At 43.8% G+C, this 16,338-nt stretch overlaps 1 protein-coding gene and 1 pseudogene across 1 annotated transcript; both read right to left on the bottom strand.

The window, feature by feature from the left end:
* Positions 1 to 594: 594 nt before the first annotated feature.
* On the bottom strand, positions 595 to 1,403 carry LOC143539793 (dirigent protein 16 pseudogene; annotated as a pseudogene).
* A 317-nt stretch (positions 1,404 to 1,720) lies between these two features.
* LOC143539792 (uncharacterized) lies at positions 1,721 to 13,758 on the bottom strand. The gene is made up of 12 exons (XM_077033005.1): positions 13,396 to 13,758; positions 13,237 to 13,313; positions 3,337 to 3,496; positions 3,245 to 3,269; positions 3,072 to 3,161; positions 2,818 to 2,989; positions 2,656 to 2,729; positions 2,420 to 2,489; positions 2,251 to 2,322; positions 2,040 to 2,173; positions 1,895 to 1,968; positions 1,721 to 1,812 (listed from the first exon to the last, which is right to left on the bottom strand). The coding sequence occupies exons 1-12, from the start codon at positions 13,622 to 13,624 to the stop codon at positions 1,721 to 1,723; spliced, it is 1,269 nt and encodes a 422-aa protein (XP_076889120.1). The 5' UTR covers positions 13,625 to 13,758.
* Between the last annotated feature and the right edge of the window lie 2,580 nt (positions 13,759 to 16,338).

Below are 16,338 nucleotides of genomic sequence, written 5' to 3'. Positions count from 1 at the left end.
TGGGTAATTCCAAGACAAAGGAATCTCACCGAGTTAGTATTGGAGATTTCGGACACATTGACTTATTAAAGTTATTCGGTGGTTCCTGAAACACTTTAGTCGGATAAAACTCTGAATGAGATCAAGTACGAAGTATGAATTTTGTTTTGTGTGAGATGTGAACCAGAATTGTTGACGGAAATTGTGAATGCCCTGTTTATCTGATTAGAAGCTAGAGTTTGAAAAACTGCTTTTGGCTATTATATTTTGAAATTTAAATTTAATTAATATTGTCTCCAAATTAATACTTATGATTATGTGTGACACAATCATAAAATATGAATTTTTAATGAAGCACTCGCCTCTTCGACCCTGCTAACCCCGTTCTCCTAACATCATAACAAACTAAACGATCGTGCACTTGCACATATCCCTAACTTACTTAATATTTACTATGATTACATTTGGCCCAACAGTTGATTAAGTTTCAATCTTAACGGTAAATCATATCCTTCAAATCATGAAAACATTGATATACAAATGGAAACAAATATCACATTTAGTTCACAAAACCACACACATGAATGCCACCTTACATTTTAATGCATCAAAGTCTCAATAAGAAAGATGTACAGTCAACCTCATCAAGGACTCAACTCCATCAGCAACAATCTGACCAGCCGGTATCAATGCCCGAACCTCAGCGAACCCACACGCATGCAAAAACTTCCCAGTCCCACCGGTCACAGACAACCGAGACATTGCACTTCCAATATGATAAACTCCAAAGAAGTTAATACTATCTCCATACTCACCACCTTCCATCATGGCTGTAAATGACATCATCTGTCTACTACCATCCGCTGAGCTGGCAACATAAACTCCTTGGGCTCTCCCTAGCATCTGTGAACCATATTTAGCATCCATGGTCAAGACATCATCTATCACGGTTATGGTCCCGAATCCTAGCCCAAGCCCAAGCCCATCTGGTCCCAAGCTGGCTGCTATCTGGTTTTGAATATTGTTTTGGTTTAGATTTCCCGCAAATTGGGTGCCAACTAAGCCGGTTCCAAGTGGGATTCCATTGGCGTTTACGGTTGGGATTGCACCATTGGGGTTTGGGATGGCGATCCCGCCTTGTGGGGCTCGGAATCCTATGCGTCTTGCAAGGGGACTTGACCGCTGTATATGTTGCCTAGTAGACCAGTTACTGGTCTAGCTGTTGGGCTGCTGCCACCTAGAATATCATGCATGTAAAGCTCGAAAACATGGTCTTCGCCTGCTGTTGATGGCGGGTCCAAGGCGATTATTTTCAAGATTTGGGTGTGCATGATGAAGATCGCGATGATCAACGGTAAAGATTGCTTTGACATTTTGGATATTGTATGAAAGTTAGTTAAAAGATTGAAGCTTGTTGTTTTGGATGGTTATGAGGTATGGCAATGATGCTTAAATACAAAATATAAAGATGGAGCTGGTTTAATATTTTAATTTAGTTCTATTAATCTTTGACTTGTATTAATTAATATGCAAATTCATCTAAACCATTAGCTCATTATATTGTAGTGGTTCTAACAAAACCATGGATATATATTATATGAAAAAGTTTAATCATTAATTTGTCACACTAACCAGACATAAAAGATTTTGATTTTATTCTAGTAAATAACAAAATAATGAAACTCAACTTATTTAACAACAATATAGCCAATAGTGATAAACTAACTAGAATCTATCATTATCAATCTGAATCCTGCAGTTGTTCTTGTTGCATAGGTTCTTCATGATTCATGATCTTGGGTTGTCTCACCATTGGGGAGATCAATTTCCATACTGCATATAATATACAAACATTTATGAAGGTTAAAATCAATATATTTTGGTAATGCGCATTTGTTCATAAGTGTATACTTACAATATAATGTGGCTGCGAACCACTCGTTAACAATTTTCACCCACGTACTTGCCCACCCGACATCGATGCTCCATCTATTATTTCAAAAACTTAAACATGGTAAATACTTGTTAAATATTAATTTGGCAGGGCATCTGGATCTTACTTTCTGGTTGAACTATCAAGATTCCAGCTGATGAACAACATAGCAAAATACATAGCACCCAATGAGAATACCAGGTGAAAGAATCCGTAACTGTAAGGGATATCATCCTCCATTTGATCTTTTTGTTTCTTAAGCTGAACTTAAAAGGAGTTCGATCACAAATTGAGAAGAAAAACAAATTTGTTATGTTGAACATATATAAAGAAAGAACCTGAAATGTTTCTGAATCAATCCCAGTGGAAAACGTTGCGATAACAATCGCTGAAACACCAATCAAGAAGCCCTGGGTACAACAATTTAATAATAATGTAAATCGTCAATTTCTTAGATTGATTATCTAATGTTTTCTGTTCCAAAAGAGAGGGCGTAAGCTTAATTACTAGCACGGTTATCCAATCGACATGCTTGTTCTCGTGCTTTTGAGGGCTGCATATTTCATTGGCGGGCTCACTGTAAAATCATATAAATATATTGTTAAAGAGGTTTTGTATTGTATATATTTATTTGTGTTCTAATTACTTTGTACTCTTATATTATTCATACCCAATGGGAATTTATGCAAATTAACAATATTGAAAATTCAAGTACTCTACACTTTATGCAGATGATAACAAACCTTCTTAAAGCAGACCAGCAAAGGAATACAACATAAGATGCCATGATCCCTGATGATAAAAGTCCTTTGTTCACCTGTTTCAAGTCACGTGGCGGTTAGCGGTTGTTTGCTTTTTTCTTAAATGATTAATGTTAAGGAAAGTTCAGTGGGGGGCATGCATACTTTTGAATGCAAGGATATAGCCATCATGACAAGAAGCAAAACCGCAGTCCATGTGATAAAAAATATGTTGAGAGTGCATGTAAGTTTGGAAGCATACAATGCATACATCGCAAGGATCCCACATAATGAGGCCATATAAAACAGAGTGGACATGAATAATCCAAAACACGAGCTGCATGACATAAAATGCGTGTTGAATATTTGTTAAGTTTGATGAAGATAGTGATAAGAAAAAAACATTAAAAGAAATGAACCTTTGTTTCTTTCGGTCATCGGCCATCCAATAAGCATTCCACCATGCTATGAACTCGATTACGCTTATGAGTTGAAGAATGAGAAATATCCTGGTTCATAGATTTTGGTAAGAACTGATTTTGATGAAAAAGATTATAACCCGCTTAAAAAGAAATGATTTTTAGAAGATTACCCTGCACCAACTCGAGCAAGTTCACCTACAATGAACTTGAAATTATTAGATCAAGTTGGCTTCTATAGCTTCTTGTAATTTGACTAACTTACCATATGAATGAACATAATCTGAGGGGATTAAGAATGAAAACACTAGTGTGATCACCAATATAGCAAACTTTGTTGTCCACCATCCACAATGCCATGTACTACGAATTTCGAATAACTTTGTTGTTCCACATGTGGTTATAAACAATATAAAGAAGAATATCTAGACGCGTAACTTAAGGACGCCACATTGTATAAATCAAAGATTCAAACTGAAGAAACACTAATCGACCCCGGGCAGATTACGGATAATTTGGGGGTTAAATAGATGTTTCCCACGAGGGTTAGGTCCGGCAAAGACGGTTGTTCTTCTGATGACCTGCAAAACAGACACCGTGAGCTCGTCACTGAGAAGGGGGGGGGGGTACCTCCTTGTGACCACCCTCCTGCGTGAGAATCAGACTAGATTGCTCTTGAATATAAGTGTATATTAAGAGAAATGACTAGAGCAGATATCAGATAATATATGGAGATATAAGATGTGATAAGATATGATACCGTTCCAAGGTGTTGGAGTATTTATAGCCGAAGGTAGGTTTCCAAGCAGGTACAGCCGGCTGAATACTATTCCTGTTCTACCAACTGTGGGCTACGCACGTGCCATGCTGATGGTTGGTGGGTAGGCAGCGGCTGATAGTGACCAGGCCGGCTGTGTACTATTCCTTTTCCACCAACTACAGGCTATGGACGTGCCCCGACAGGGGTTGGTGAGTAGGCAGCGGCTGATAGTGACTTTAAGTACTAGAGCGTGTTGCCCGTCGTACTGTTGTCAGTGAGCTGTCGTAGCTTTGGTCAGATCTTTTGTCCATACCTTGGCAGGTACAGTACAAAAGATCCTCCAGTATCGTACGGACTGGCTCATTTGGGCGGGAGTATTCCCGGCTTTGGGCGGGAGTGTTCCCGGCTTGCTCATTCCTTCTTCAGGTGACATTACTGAATTATTTGAGAGTTAGTGCCTTGTGCGTGTAGCCTTGCTGTGCGGGTTGCCTTCCCTGATGGCTAGTATCCGTAGCTGCGGGAACAGGCGGAGTACGTCGACCATTGGGAGGCGTTTCCTGCAGGAGCAGCTTGCGTACTGCGCGTAAGGACGTCGCGTCTCTGAGCATGGTGGGTCCTGCGGATCCAGTTGGTCTTTGCGCAGACGTCCCTCAAGGTGAGTCATGCGGGTCCAACCGCGCAGACGTCCCTCTGAGGCGAGTCTTGCGGGTCCGACTGCGCAGACGTCTCTGTTTGAGGTGAGTCTTGCGGGTCCAACTGGGCTCTGCTGGGACCTACCTCTTCAAGTCCCCCAGTCCAATGTTCTTCTCATGAATTGTTAATAAGTGAGGTGAACTTTTGGACTCAAGCAAAGGGGTTTTGAAAAGGGTTTAGTTTTAAGGTTTTCCATGGGGATTCTTCCCGCGGAAGTCCTAATGTCACGTGCAGAAATTCCCGACTTTTCTGCTTGATCTTTGGGTATGATGCGGGTAGGTCTGTAACCTCCTCGCAAGTCAGGAGCGTTGAGTTCCACTTGTGTAGATTCTCCATGAGGTTTTGGTAGTTTTAAACATAGTGATCAATTATGTTAAACAACCAATTCCATCTTGGAGCTTCAAACAATCTAGTTCTCAACGTTCCCGCTATGCGGGGATGTTATTTCCGTTTCCGCAAGCATGGCCCAGAAGATCCTTCTTGGTTTCAATTCCCTGCGGAGTGCTAAGTATGTGAAGGGTTTTGCCTTGACACTGTACCCGCACTCGTCTTATAGTTACTTTACTTCCAAGGTATTCCTGGCGTCAATTCCCTGCAGGTGCTAAGTATGTGAAGGGCTTTGCCTTGACACTGTACCCGCACCCGTCTTATAGTTACTTGGTTGCCGAGGTATTCTTGGCTTCAATTCCCTGCATGTGCTAAGTATGTGAAGGGTTTTGCCTTGACACTGTACCCGCACCTGTCTTATAGTTACTTGGTTGCCAAGGTAAGGGGGTAAAGTCCCGCTTACTTTTGAATCTTTTTGAATCTTTTTGAAATTCGAAGAGTTGGTGAAAGGATAAGAACAGTCCCAACTGTTGAAGGGACGTCAGCGTGGTCTGACGGTTTCTTCTGACAGTTTCAGGACGTGCATGAAGTTATGGCGACGTGACAGTATATGGTCATTCCAGACGCTTTTTCAGGCGCGTGGGCGCGAGTTTTCGGGCGCGTGGCCGCGAAGTTTACGGCGCACGTCCTGTCGACAGCTGTTGTCAGCTTGCTTTTTCCACGTGTCATAGTTTCATTGCACCTGCGCTTTTCCGTCTCTCCCGCATTAAATTCATCGCATTCATTGCGATGAGTATATAAAGGGAGGAGAGGGTGCATCTCAATTCACAGTTTCACTTCTTCTTCTAAGCGATTTCCGGCGAATACTCAACTTTTGTCGAGCATTCTCCTAAAATCGTTCTTCTTTCCATCTTCCAAAACATGTCTTCCATTCGTGATCCTGAGGCTATTGCCGAGGAGTCCGAAGTATACACCGAGAATCCGATGTCCGCGTCTGATAAGGATGATAAGAGTACTGCTGGCGAGTGCCAGTGTGCTCTTTCCGTCGACCTGTACCAGTACATCGTCAAGAAGTTCATGCTCGAGCCTTTCGAGCCTGAGTTTCCTGAGTCTCACCAGACGGTGTATGATGCCCCCAAGGGCAAGATAGGGGTGTATGCTGCATTCTTCATCTATGGGAATCTCAGGTTCCCATTGACGAAGTTTGTGTACCGTGTTTTGGAGAGACACAGTGTACACCTAACGGAGGTGCACCCGATGGCGATCGCAAAGGTTCGCCATTTTGAATGGGTGTGCCATATTCTGGGCGTTGAGCCCCGCGTCGACCGCCTGATGACCTTCTATTCCTGGAGGTGCATCCAGGGCTGGTATACCTTGGTCAATCGGATCAAGGATTTGAAGATCTGCGCTACCGAGCGCAGTCTTCGTTCTTGGAAGCGGGAGTTTTTCTATGTCTCCGCTCCCGTCGTCCCCATTGCGATGACGTTTAAGAACGGGAGGGCGCTCCCTAGCCTTCACGCCTCCAATTACCAAGAGGCGGAATGGTTCGCCAAGATCTCCCAGATCCAGACTCCGGTTTACCGCTTTGCGGAGTCTGGGATGGTGATGCTTGGGATGAGCCGGGTATGGAAGGATGCTGGGGCAGAGGCGCCACAGATTCCCATCGTCCTCGAATACGGTTTGAACTCTATCCCTTACGGTATGCTTCATATCTTTTTGCTGATTTAGGGTTTTTCTTCTAACTGCTTTTCTGTTTGTTTTCAGAGGGGAACAATTTGCAGTCTCTCCTGCAGCCGCGGGAGAGCGGTGGTCCCGCTCGGTTGGGTACTCGTGCTCTTGACGAGAATGAGTTGCCCATCCTTGAGCAAACGGCGGATAGGTTCGTGGAGGTCTACCCGCCAGGCCACGAGATTCTAAGCGCCACGCGGCCAGGTAAGGGATTATTTAACCCTCGCCCACTCAATGCTCAAACCTCTGCTGGAATTCCTCTAATTTTGTCATCTTCTGATGAGGAATCCGCAGACGGTCCTTTCTTCGCGAGGAAGAAGAAGGCTGCTGGCGGGAAAGGCAAGGCGAAGGTTGCCTCCACCGATCAGGGCAACCGGTCTGACTCGGAGACCGAGAGCGAGGAGGCGGCGGGGAACCCTGGTGGTGGTAAGACCACTGTTCCGGAGCTATCACCTCCGGGCAGCCCAGTGCGACGACGGTGACCGGCGTGAAGAGGCCGGCTCCATCGGGTTCGTCCCCTCCTGTCAGAACCTTCAAGCTCAAGAAAACTCGTAAGTGTAAATTAATCTTACCCGCAATTCTTTCTGCCATTGTTTTTAATATCTTGTCTTCATGCAGGCGTGGATGCTACTGCATTCCAAAGTGATGCGGGGAGGAGCAGTTCTGGACCCATGACGGTAGGTTTGGTCAACCTACCCGAAGCGATGACCCAGGCGGCTACGCCTGTTTGCAGTATTGGTTCAGTTGCTCATCCTGTTGAGGCAACTGTTCCAACTGTAACATCATCCCCGCCGGCTGTCAGTGCGATCTTCACGGAATCCTTCACTGAGCCGGCGGTGATTGTTTCCGCGGGCTCCTCCGCAGCGGCGGCCACGGTTGTGAGTTCACCTCCAGTGAGTTCACCTCCGATGGTCTCTACCGCAGCGGCTTCAACCGTGCCTCCGGCACCGGCGACTACCTCGTCCCCGGCCGGTTCAGCAGGTATGTTCGGGGCTTCTAGACAATCTCTGTCTCCTTCCCATCTGCCTGAACTCTTGGATGGTTATCCGTTAGGTTCGGGTGATGGTTTGGCGGCTACCGGCCTGTTGTCGACCCTACAGGTGCGTAAGGTTATTTTGGCCTTTTTATATTTTTATCTTTTCCTAACTGCTTTTTGTTTTTGCAGTGTCGGATTCGAATGAGGTGTATGTTCCACGGTGGAACATCCGCCGGGGAACAACCCTTCGGACGGCTGTGGACTGCGTCGAGTGGGCGCGTCACGCGGCCCCAAGTGGCGCGTTGGGGGAAGCCATGTCTAGCTACCAGGAGGGTAGGCTGACAAATGAGATTCGGATTCTCCTTGCTCGGATGCAGCCGCGCGTCGAGTTGCTTTGTCGTGAAAACGACAACTTAAAGGCTGCGCGTATCCAAGAAGTGGCTCAGGCGCGGGCTATCCGGGAGGAGAACAGGAGACTTTCCGCAATTGCTGCGGAGAAGGAAAAGGCCTTCAAGGCCCTCGAGCTTGAAGTGCAGGCCCGGCTCGAGGCCCGTTCCAAGGCTACCCAAGCTGTTAACGAACAGCTTCGGTTGGCTAAGGAAACTGCGCGGAACGTGACCGAGAGGGCCACCAAGGCTGAAGCCGTTGCTGAACCTCTGCGCACCGAAAATGAGGAGCTTAAAGCCAAACTAGAGAGGCTTCAGCAGGCTCATGATGCTTTGGCTATGGAAGACGCCAAGAAGCTTCAAGAGATCTTGGATCAGAGGGGTATGCTTGACCATACTGAGCGTAAGCTAAAGGGCGTTGAAGAGGCTGCTGCTAAGGAAGTGTTGCTTGCCAACATTAAAAAAAATGAAGCCGAACGCGCCCGTAACCAAGCTCAAGCTGCCCTCCAGGAGGCTCTGATCACCAAGGAATGGCTTCTACGAGAAGCGTTGTCGCAGGTATGCGTAGCTTCATAATATCTTTACGCTTTTCTTTGTGCTTAGAAAAGGTTTTGATACTTGTATTTTTTCTTGTAGGTTGTGCATCGGATCTTCACGGACACATCATATGACGATGCCATGAGCGCAGCCCTCAACGCTTCTCATGAGGATGGGGAAAAGGCTGGTTTCTTGCTTGGTCTTGGGTTTGTTGAGAAGGGTATCCCGCCTTCCAACTTCCCTCTTTATGACATGGACACTGAAGCTGCCTATGACCAAGCAGTGAACCAATATGCTGCCTTCCCGCATCCGGTGGTGGAGAAGGTGAACGAAATTGCTGCTGCTGATGATGGACTAACCATTCTCAAGACTTTCCTTGAACAGCCACAACCAACTGATGGTGCGGGTACAAGTGGGTTTGGAGGGAGTGGTCCTGAAGTTTGAACCTTGAGATCCCTTCCCACCGTTAGGATAGATTTATATTTCTGTAGGCGGGTAGATACCTGGCCATTCTTGTAATGTTTGAATTTTTTATGAAATATATATGTTTGTGCGGGTAGGACCGACAATTTCACTGGATGACTTGCTTTATAAACGTTATATGACTTGCTCATGCATATTATAGCTTAATTTGGCACTTGTTTTGCCGCATAAACAATATATGATTCGCTCGTGTATACTTTAGTTAAACTTAGCAATTTTTCAAGTGTTTTGAATAAGTTAACCGTTCGACGCGCGGTTGTCAATAGGTTAGTGTTCAGTTTCCTCTACCATGATTGTGCGGGTAGGACCGTCACTTTCATTTAGTGGGATGACCAAACTTTCCCTATAACTGACCTGCGTGAAGGTTTGCCGTTTTTTGTGTTTATGCTGGTTTTGCCGCCGTCCACACGCAACGACGTCTCCACTTATTTATGCGGTGAATACCGGCATATCAGTGTTTTAAATACGTTAACCGTTCGACGCGCGGTTGTCAACAGGTTAGTGTTCAGTTTCCTCTATCATGATTGTGCGGGTAGGACCGTCACTTTCATTTAGTGGGATGACCAAACTTCACCTATAACTGACCTGCGTGAAGGTTTGCCGTTTTTTGTGTTTATGCGGGTTTTGCCGCCGTCCACACGCAACGACGTCTCCACTTATTTATGCGGTGAATACCGGCATATCAGTGTTTTGAATAAGTTAAACCTTTCGACGCGCGGCTGTCAATAGGTTAAAGTTCAGTTTCCTCTATCATGATTGTGCGGATAGGACCGGCACTTTCATTTAGTGGGATGACCCCCAATCTTCACCTATAACTGACCTGCGTGAAGGTTTGCCATTTTTTGTGTTTATGCGGGTTTTGCCGCCGTCCACACGCAACGACTTACTTCCCCACTTATTTATGCGTGAATACCGGCATATCAGTGTGGAAAGTTTATAAGTATAAATGTAAGATCATCAGCGTCAATGTGATAAGGAGAATCATTTCCATTAGAAGTGGCTCTGGGCCTTTTCTTTACAAGTTTGGAATTGATCTACATGCCGCCTGTGTAATTGAGCTCCCTTCCATGTTCTTGGGATGGGAGTGTCATCGAGCCTTTCGAGCCGATATGCACTTGGTTCGGAATCTCGTTGTTTACGCAGTATGTAGTCTCCAACATTGAAGCTGCAGTTTCATTCGTGTTTTTCCCAACTGGGGTTCAACACGCATTAGCCTGCTCAGCGTTCATTACGCCACGAGGTGCGTGAGCGTCCCATCTCTGACAAATGCTTCGACGATGTCCTTCAAGTCTAAGCATTCCTCGGTGGTGTGGCCTCTTGTCCTGTGGAAGTCACAGAATTTGCTTTGATCAGCGTTTGGACGCTGTCGGATAATTGGAGCCTCTGGCCATGGGAGCCTCTCAGTGGCGAATATCTCGGTGACGCTTTTGGTGAGTGGCGTCCATCTGGAGTTCCGGTTCGACGACTGCATGTTGTCCTTTCCGCCTAACCGAGGGTGCGAGCCGGATGAGGTGTCAAAGTTTACCCTTGACTACCAAATACCTAGCTTCCTCTTTTTGTTTAGTCGGGCGGTAAGGACGTTGTTTTCTCTTGTTTTCTGGGTGTAGAGGTTTGTGCTTTGGGGAAGATCTCTACCCAGCTGCTTTTCCGTTTCCGCGAAGCGTTTAGCTGCTGTCATGATGGCATCCCATGTGGATGGCACGCCGTCTTTATCCGTTAAGGTGCGGATGAGCTCTGGATCTTTCGCGCCCTGGATGAAAGCAGCGCGAACAAGATCTTCGCTAATAGCGCCCAGACTCAGCTTCTTTGAGTTGAAGCGAGTGATGAAGTCTAGCAAAGATTCATCTTCCTCTCGGATGCAGTTGAGGATCGTCCATTGCTCTTCAGTGTACTTTCTTTGTTGACTGAAGTGTTGGCTGAACTTCTGTTGGAAGTCTGCCCAATCGTAGATGTGGTGGACCGGTAGACGGTCAAACTACGCTCTAGCCGCTCCAACCAGCGTCATCTGGAACATATAACACCACGTGGGTTCCGTCCAGTTGCTGACGGTTGCCCCCGCTATGAATCTGTTCAAATGATCGTCTGGGTCAGATATACCATCATAAGTGCCGATGTTAGACATCTGTTTGGCACTTCTCGGGGCGATTGCTTCCGCAATGTCCCTTGCAAACTTGGATGTTCCCGCATTTGCAGCAGTTGGTCTAAAGGTTTTGGAGAAGTCGCGTGGGTTTCCCCCCGTGTTCCTTGGTTTGAAGGTGTCTCCGAAATTCCTTCTCAGTTGGAAGTCCGTTTCCTTACGCTTCCCTTTTGCCCTATGGCGAGGGTTTGCGTCGGTGTCGGATTCCTCCCGATCATCGTCCGAGTACTCGCACTCACTGCTCATGTTGAGCTGTTGAGTGCTTCCGAATTCGTCAGCCTGTTGGAGTGAACGCAAGCGTTCATCCAACTCAGCTTGGAATTCCTTCTGACGTGCTTCGGCCCACGCTTTAACTTGATCGAGTGTTTGGCGGGGGAGCCTCGTCTGTTGTCTCTCCAACTGGGCATTGGTGAATCCCAGTGAAGGATTGTTTACTGCACTTACCCCAGCTCGGGTAACCGGGGTAGTGTTCGTAAAATTTACTGCACTTGCCCCGGCTTGGGTAACCGGGGTAGTGTTCGTAAATATTGTGTACTCGCCGGTGTTCCCCCCAGTAGCTGGGGTTGTGGTTACCGGGGTTTCTTGGTCACTCGTTGGCCTTGGCAACGGAGTAACCTTAACCATCTTTCCAGAAGTTTGAAAAAACTGAAAAAGAATAAGTTCTAGCTTTTATGCACGGATGGCGCCAATGAAGAAACACTAATCGACCCCGGGCAGATTACGGATAATCTGGGGGTTAAATAGATGTTTCCCACGAGGGTTAGGTCCGGCAAAGACGGTTGTTCTTCTGATGACCTGCAAAACAGACACCGTGAGCTCGTCACTGAGAAGGGGGGGTACCTCCTTGTGACCACCCTCCGGCGTGAGAATCAGACTAGATTGCTCTTGAATATAAGTGTATATTAAGAGAAATGACTAGAGCAGATATCAGATAATATATGGAGATATAAGATGTGATAAGATATGATACCGTTCCAAGGTGTTGGAGTATTTATAGCCGAAGGTAGGTTTCCAAGCAGGTACAGCCGGCTGAATAGTATTCCTGTTCTACCAACTGTGGGCTACGCACGTGCCATGCTGATGGTTGGTGGGTAGGCAGCGGCTGATAGTGACCAGGCCGGCTGTGTACTATTCCTTTTCCACCAACTACAGGCTATGGACGTGCCCCGACAGGGGTTGGTGAGTAGGCAGCGGCTGATAGTGACTTTAAGTACTAGAGCGTGCTGCCCGTCGTACTGTTGTCAGTGAGCTGTCGTAGCTTTGGTCAGATCTTTTGTCCATACCTTGGCAGGTACAGTACAAAAGATCCTCCAGTATCGTACGGACTGGCTCATTTGGGCGGGAGTGTTCCCGGCTTTGGGCGGGAGTGTTCCCGGCTTGCTCATTCCTTCTTCAGGTGACATTACTGAATTATTTGAGAGTTAGTGTCTTGTGCGTGTAGCCTTGCTGTGCGGGTTGCCTTCCCTGATGGCTAGTATCCGTAGCTGCGGGAACAGGCGGAGTACGTCGACCATTGGGAGGCGATTCCTGCAGGAGCAGCTTGCGTACTGCGCGTAAGGACGTCGCGTCTCTGAGCATGGTGGGTCCTGCGGATCCAGTTGGTCTTTGCGCAGACGTCCCTCAAGGTGAGTCATGCGGGTCCAACCGCGCAGACGTCCCTCTAAGGTGAGTCTTGCGGGTCCGACTGCGCAGACGTCTCTGTTTGAGGTGAGTCTTGCGGGTCCAACTGGGCTCTGCTGGGACCTACCTATTCACAAACCGAATTTTGGAAAAACATTAGAGCCAATATCAAGAAAATGCAATAGTCTTCTGATTCACTTTGATGCACATATTTTAATTTAACCACTAAATGTAAAATATTACTATTTCCAATCCAAACTTCCTTAAATTGGCATAAAAATAAATCTTGATCAATTTGCATATTTACAATGAAGTGTCAGGTAAGTGGGCAACAAGCTGCGCCACAACCCCCTTTTCAATTTGCATATTTCCAATTGTAATATGCAAATGTATCTATTTAATGCAACATACATACTCTTTTTACTGTTTAATTCAAAAATTATGATAGTCTGGTAAAAATGGTAAGTATATATGTTGCATTACATCAGATTTAAAAATCATTCAACTAAAAAAGATACGAAGCATCCCAAACTCATACGAAGAACTCCCACCGTTTGGAAGCATTCATGGCCCTCGGGTCCACAAGCTTCAAGAACTGCAAAAAGAAAAAAGGTTGAATAAATGTAACCGAAATCTAACCATTAAATGTGGTGATGAATTTGATCTGAGCAACTTACTGTTGAAGTGAAGGCAGACCCTTAGCCCATAGTCGCGCAGAAACCAAGCTACAAGATTTACCAATGAGAAGATAATGCCATACGTAAAGCGGGCTTTCAATGATTTCTTCTTCCTTACTAAGCACTCCATGCTTCTATGTTGCATCATTTGCCATTGAAGCATCTCATCATTTGTTAGTTTGATGTCTACTAACACATCATCTTCAATCATTTCTCCATGCTCAACCATCCTAAAGCAAGTTTTACGGTTGAAAATCAAACTCGTGTTCAAGAAAATTAAATTCAAAGGTTTAATCTTCAAAATGCTGATGCACAAAGTTACGAACAGATTGATCCCACATGAATGGTGATCCTTAATGAACAACAAATGGCTAAAAGAGATTACAATAAGATTAAGGAGTGTTAGAAGGTTCACAAACCTTTAGAGTGTCTTGAACTTGTGGCAGGATGATTTGGTTGAAACTTAGCAGTGTCTCTTAAGGAGTTAAGGGGAGTGATCAGTGAGGTTCCTTGGATCTCATTAGTTTTCCCTTAATTAATTAATAAATTAATAATTAAATAAACAAGAAGAAGGTAGCAAGAATCCAATTTGTCAGGTTAGAGTAATAATTGGGTTAAAAAGTCAGCTCAACAATACTGTTAATTAGCAGACAGTCCATTTGTTAAACTTGAACAAACTCTATTATTGTCTACAAGTAATCTATTTTCTTGGTTTGGATTAATTTTTGCTTTTAAATTGTTATATTAATAAAAGAAAATAAACCCATGTTATGGAAATGAAAATGAACAAAACCCATCAAGGAAACAGAAAATAAAAGAGGAAAGTTGTGTTCTTTAGCAAGATCTTTATTTTTTACTATTACTCCATTAGCATGTTCATTAATTATTCAAGTGACTCAAGAATATGTGAACATGAAAAAGAGATTTTGTAAAGTTTTACTCAAACATTTATAACAGCTGTCAAAGATGTATGATGGTGTGAAAAATGTTAGCCACAAGATACTAAAAAAGGGAAAAAATGAGAAAAGTATACATGTGAAGATGAAGAATGTTGCTTTGAGTGCCATAAGTGAAAAACCAAATAGAAGATGACAAAGGTGGTAGGTCCTAACAGGTTGACCCAATGCTAATTACGCGTTAAGGACCGTTGTTAGGAGCGGTACGGTGCTCAAGAACTTAATTTAATTAAAGTTAAACTATTCACTAACTAATAATAATCAAATGCAGGCCGCATGCTGATTTGATTAATTAACCTCAAAAATAATCTCATTGCTTCATAAAAGCTTTTTGGTGAAACTGAATGTGATTGTTACTTGCCTCCTTTGGTGAATGTGTTGTGCTGTTTTTTGTTTGTTGATAAATAGGATGAATCATGCTAATAATGTTAGGTGTTGCATGATTGAGTTTAGGTTTGTCCTTTTGAGTAACTACATTACTTAACCATAATATTTATTTTTAATTTCTGCTAACCAAAAATACAAAAATAAACAAAGAATGGATATAATTAATCACTGTAAAAAAGATGAAGCGAAATGGCTTTTTCGATGAGTAAAAGAGTTACGAGTTCAGTTAGATCGTGCGTAACATGATTTAACGACATCTTTCAGTTCATCTGTTTGTTAATACATCTTGCAAATGTTTTATAAAAATATAATAAGTCATAACTCTACTGTTACGTGTATCTTTGCCAATTTCTTCTGTTTGTTTCAACCTGTTTGAAGTATCAAAGGGGTGGTTGAAAATGTGTCGGTCACTTCTATAATTACCCCCTTAAATACTTAAGCAAAACCACACGTTACATTATTTTATCTTTGCCTTACCAAAGAAATAAATCAAATATGCATGCCACACTTCTTACTTTTACACAAGGGTGCTAACTGAATCTAATTTCAGAATCTCGAATTTAATTGGATCGAGTTATTAAAACTTTGAAACTGAAGTGAACATAGATTTGGAAAAAACTATGGTAGTGTTTGATATGTAAGAATTAATGAGAGGCGGAATATATATATATTAAAAAAAACATAATAAACGAATTCAATAAAATTATTGAGATGCCCACTTTTTTAAAATTAAACATGTTTTGCAAATCAAATGCACGGAGCTCCCGCGTGCACGAGGTCCAAGGGTTATTGAGATAACTTGAGGATGACGTAAGACCCTACATTTTTGCAAAAGGTTGTTTCTAGAGGAGTATCAGAACCGGTTAACCAGAAACTGAACCGAATCGGTTCGTTTCTCAAACCGGTTTCTACCAAACTGAGCCAAACTACCGGTTCGTATAGCGATTTGGGTTATTTCAATCAAACCGGTTTTAAAACCAGTTAAAACTGACCCGAACCGGAACCGGTATGCTTAAACCGGTTTCTAAACTGAACCGGTTTGACACAAACCGATTTGGAATATGCAAAAACCAAAATGGTTCGGTTTTAAAACCGGTTCCGTTTGTAAAAAAACCACCTTTGTACACCTCTAGATGTTTCCATGAGTGGCAGTAACCTTATTATTTCTCTATGCCCGTTCGATTTTGCATGTACCCGACTAATCCGCCCGACCCAATTTCACCTAATCCAACCCAAATACCTGAAATCCGATTGTTAAGGTCAGGTATTGATTAGGTCTTTAAACATCAAAAACCCAAATAACTAAGACCTGATTCACCCATAAACGATTGCTTCTAAGTGTGAAATCTCTCATGCTTGCTTTGAAGTTTGTGAAATGAAGTTGGTTGTAGTAAGGCACGAATTATAACAACAATAAGATGCTCAGTCAAACATACGGTGTAGAATTAGTGGATGTGTTAGTTGACATTCTATCAAGAAACAAACTTAACCCTTTTATCAATTAAATCCCTTAACTTGATTTAACTTTTACTATTCTTACTTGTATTCGTATTTTATACACATTGCATTCACACTAAAAAAAGAATGTAGTCCACAAAAA

This window comes from Bidens hawaiensis, unplaced genomic scaffold, assembly GCF_021521415.1.
Source record: "Bidens hawaiensis isolate Kalapana, Puna unplaced genomic scaffold, B.hawaiensis_p1.1 tig00012057_1, whole genome shotgun sequence".
NCBI lineage: Eukaryota > Viridiplantae > Streptophyta > Magnoliopsida > Asterales > Asteraceae > Bidens > Bidens hawaiensis.
This window is presented reverse-complemented; position numbering and strand designations above follow the sequence as displayed.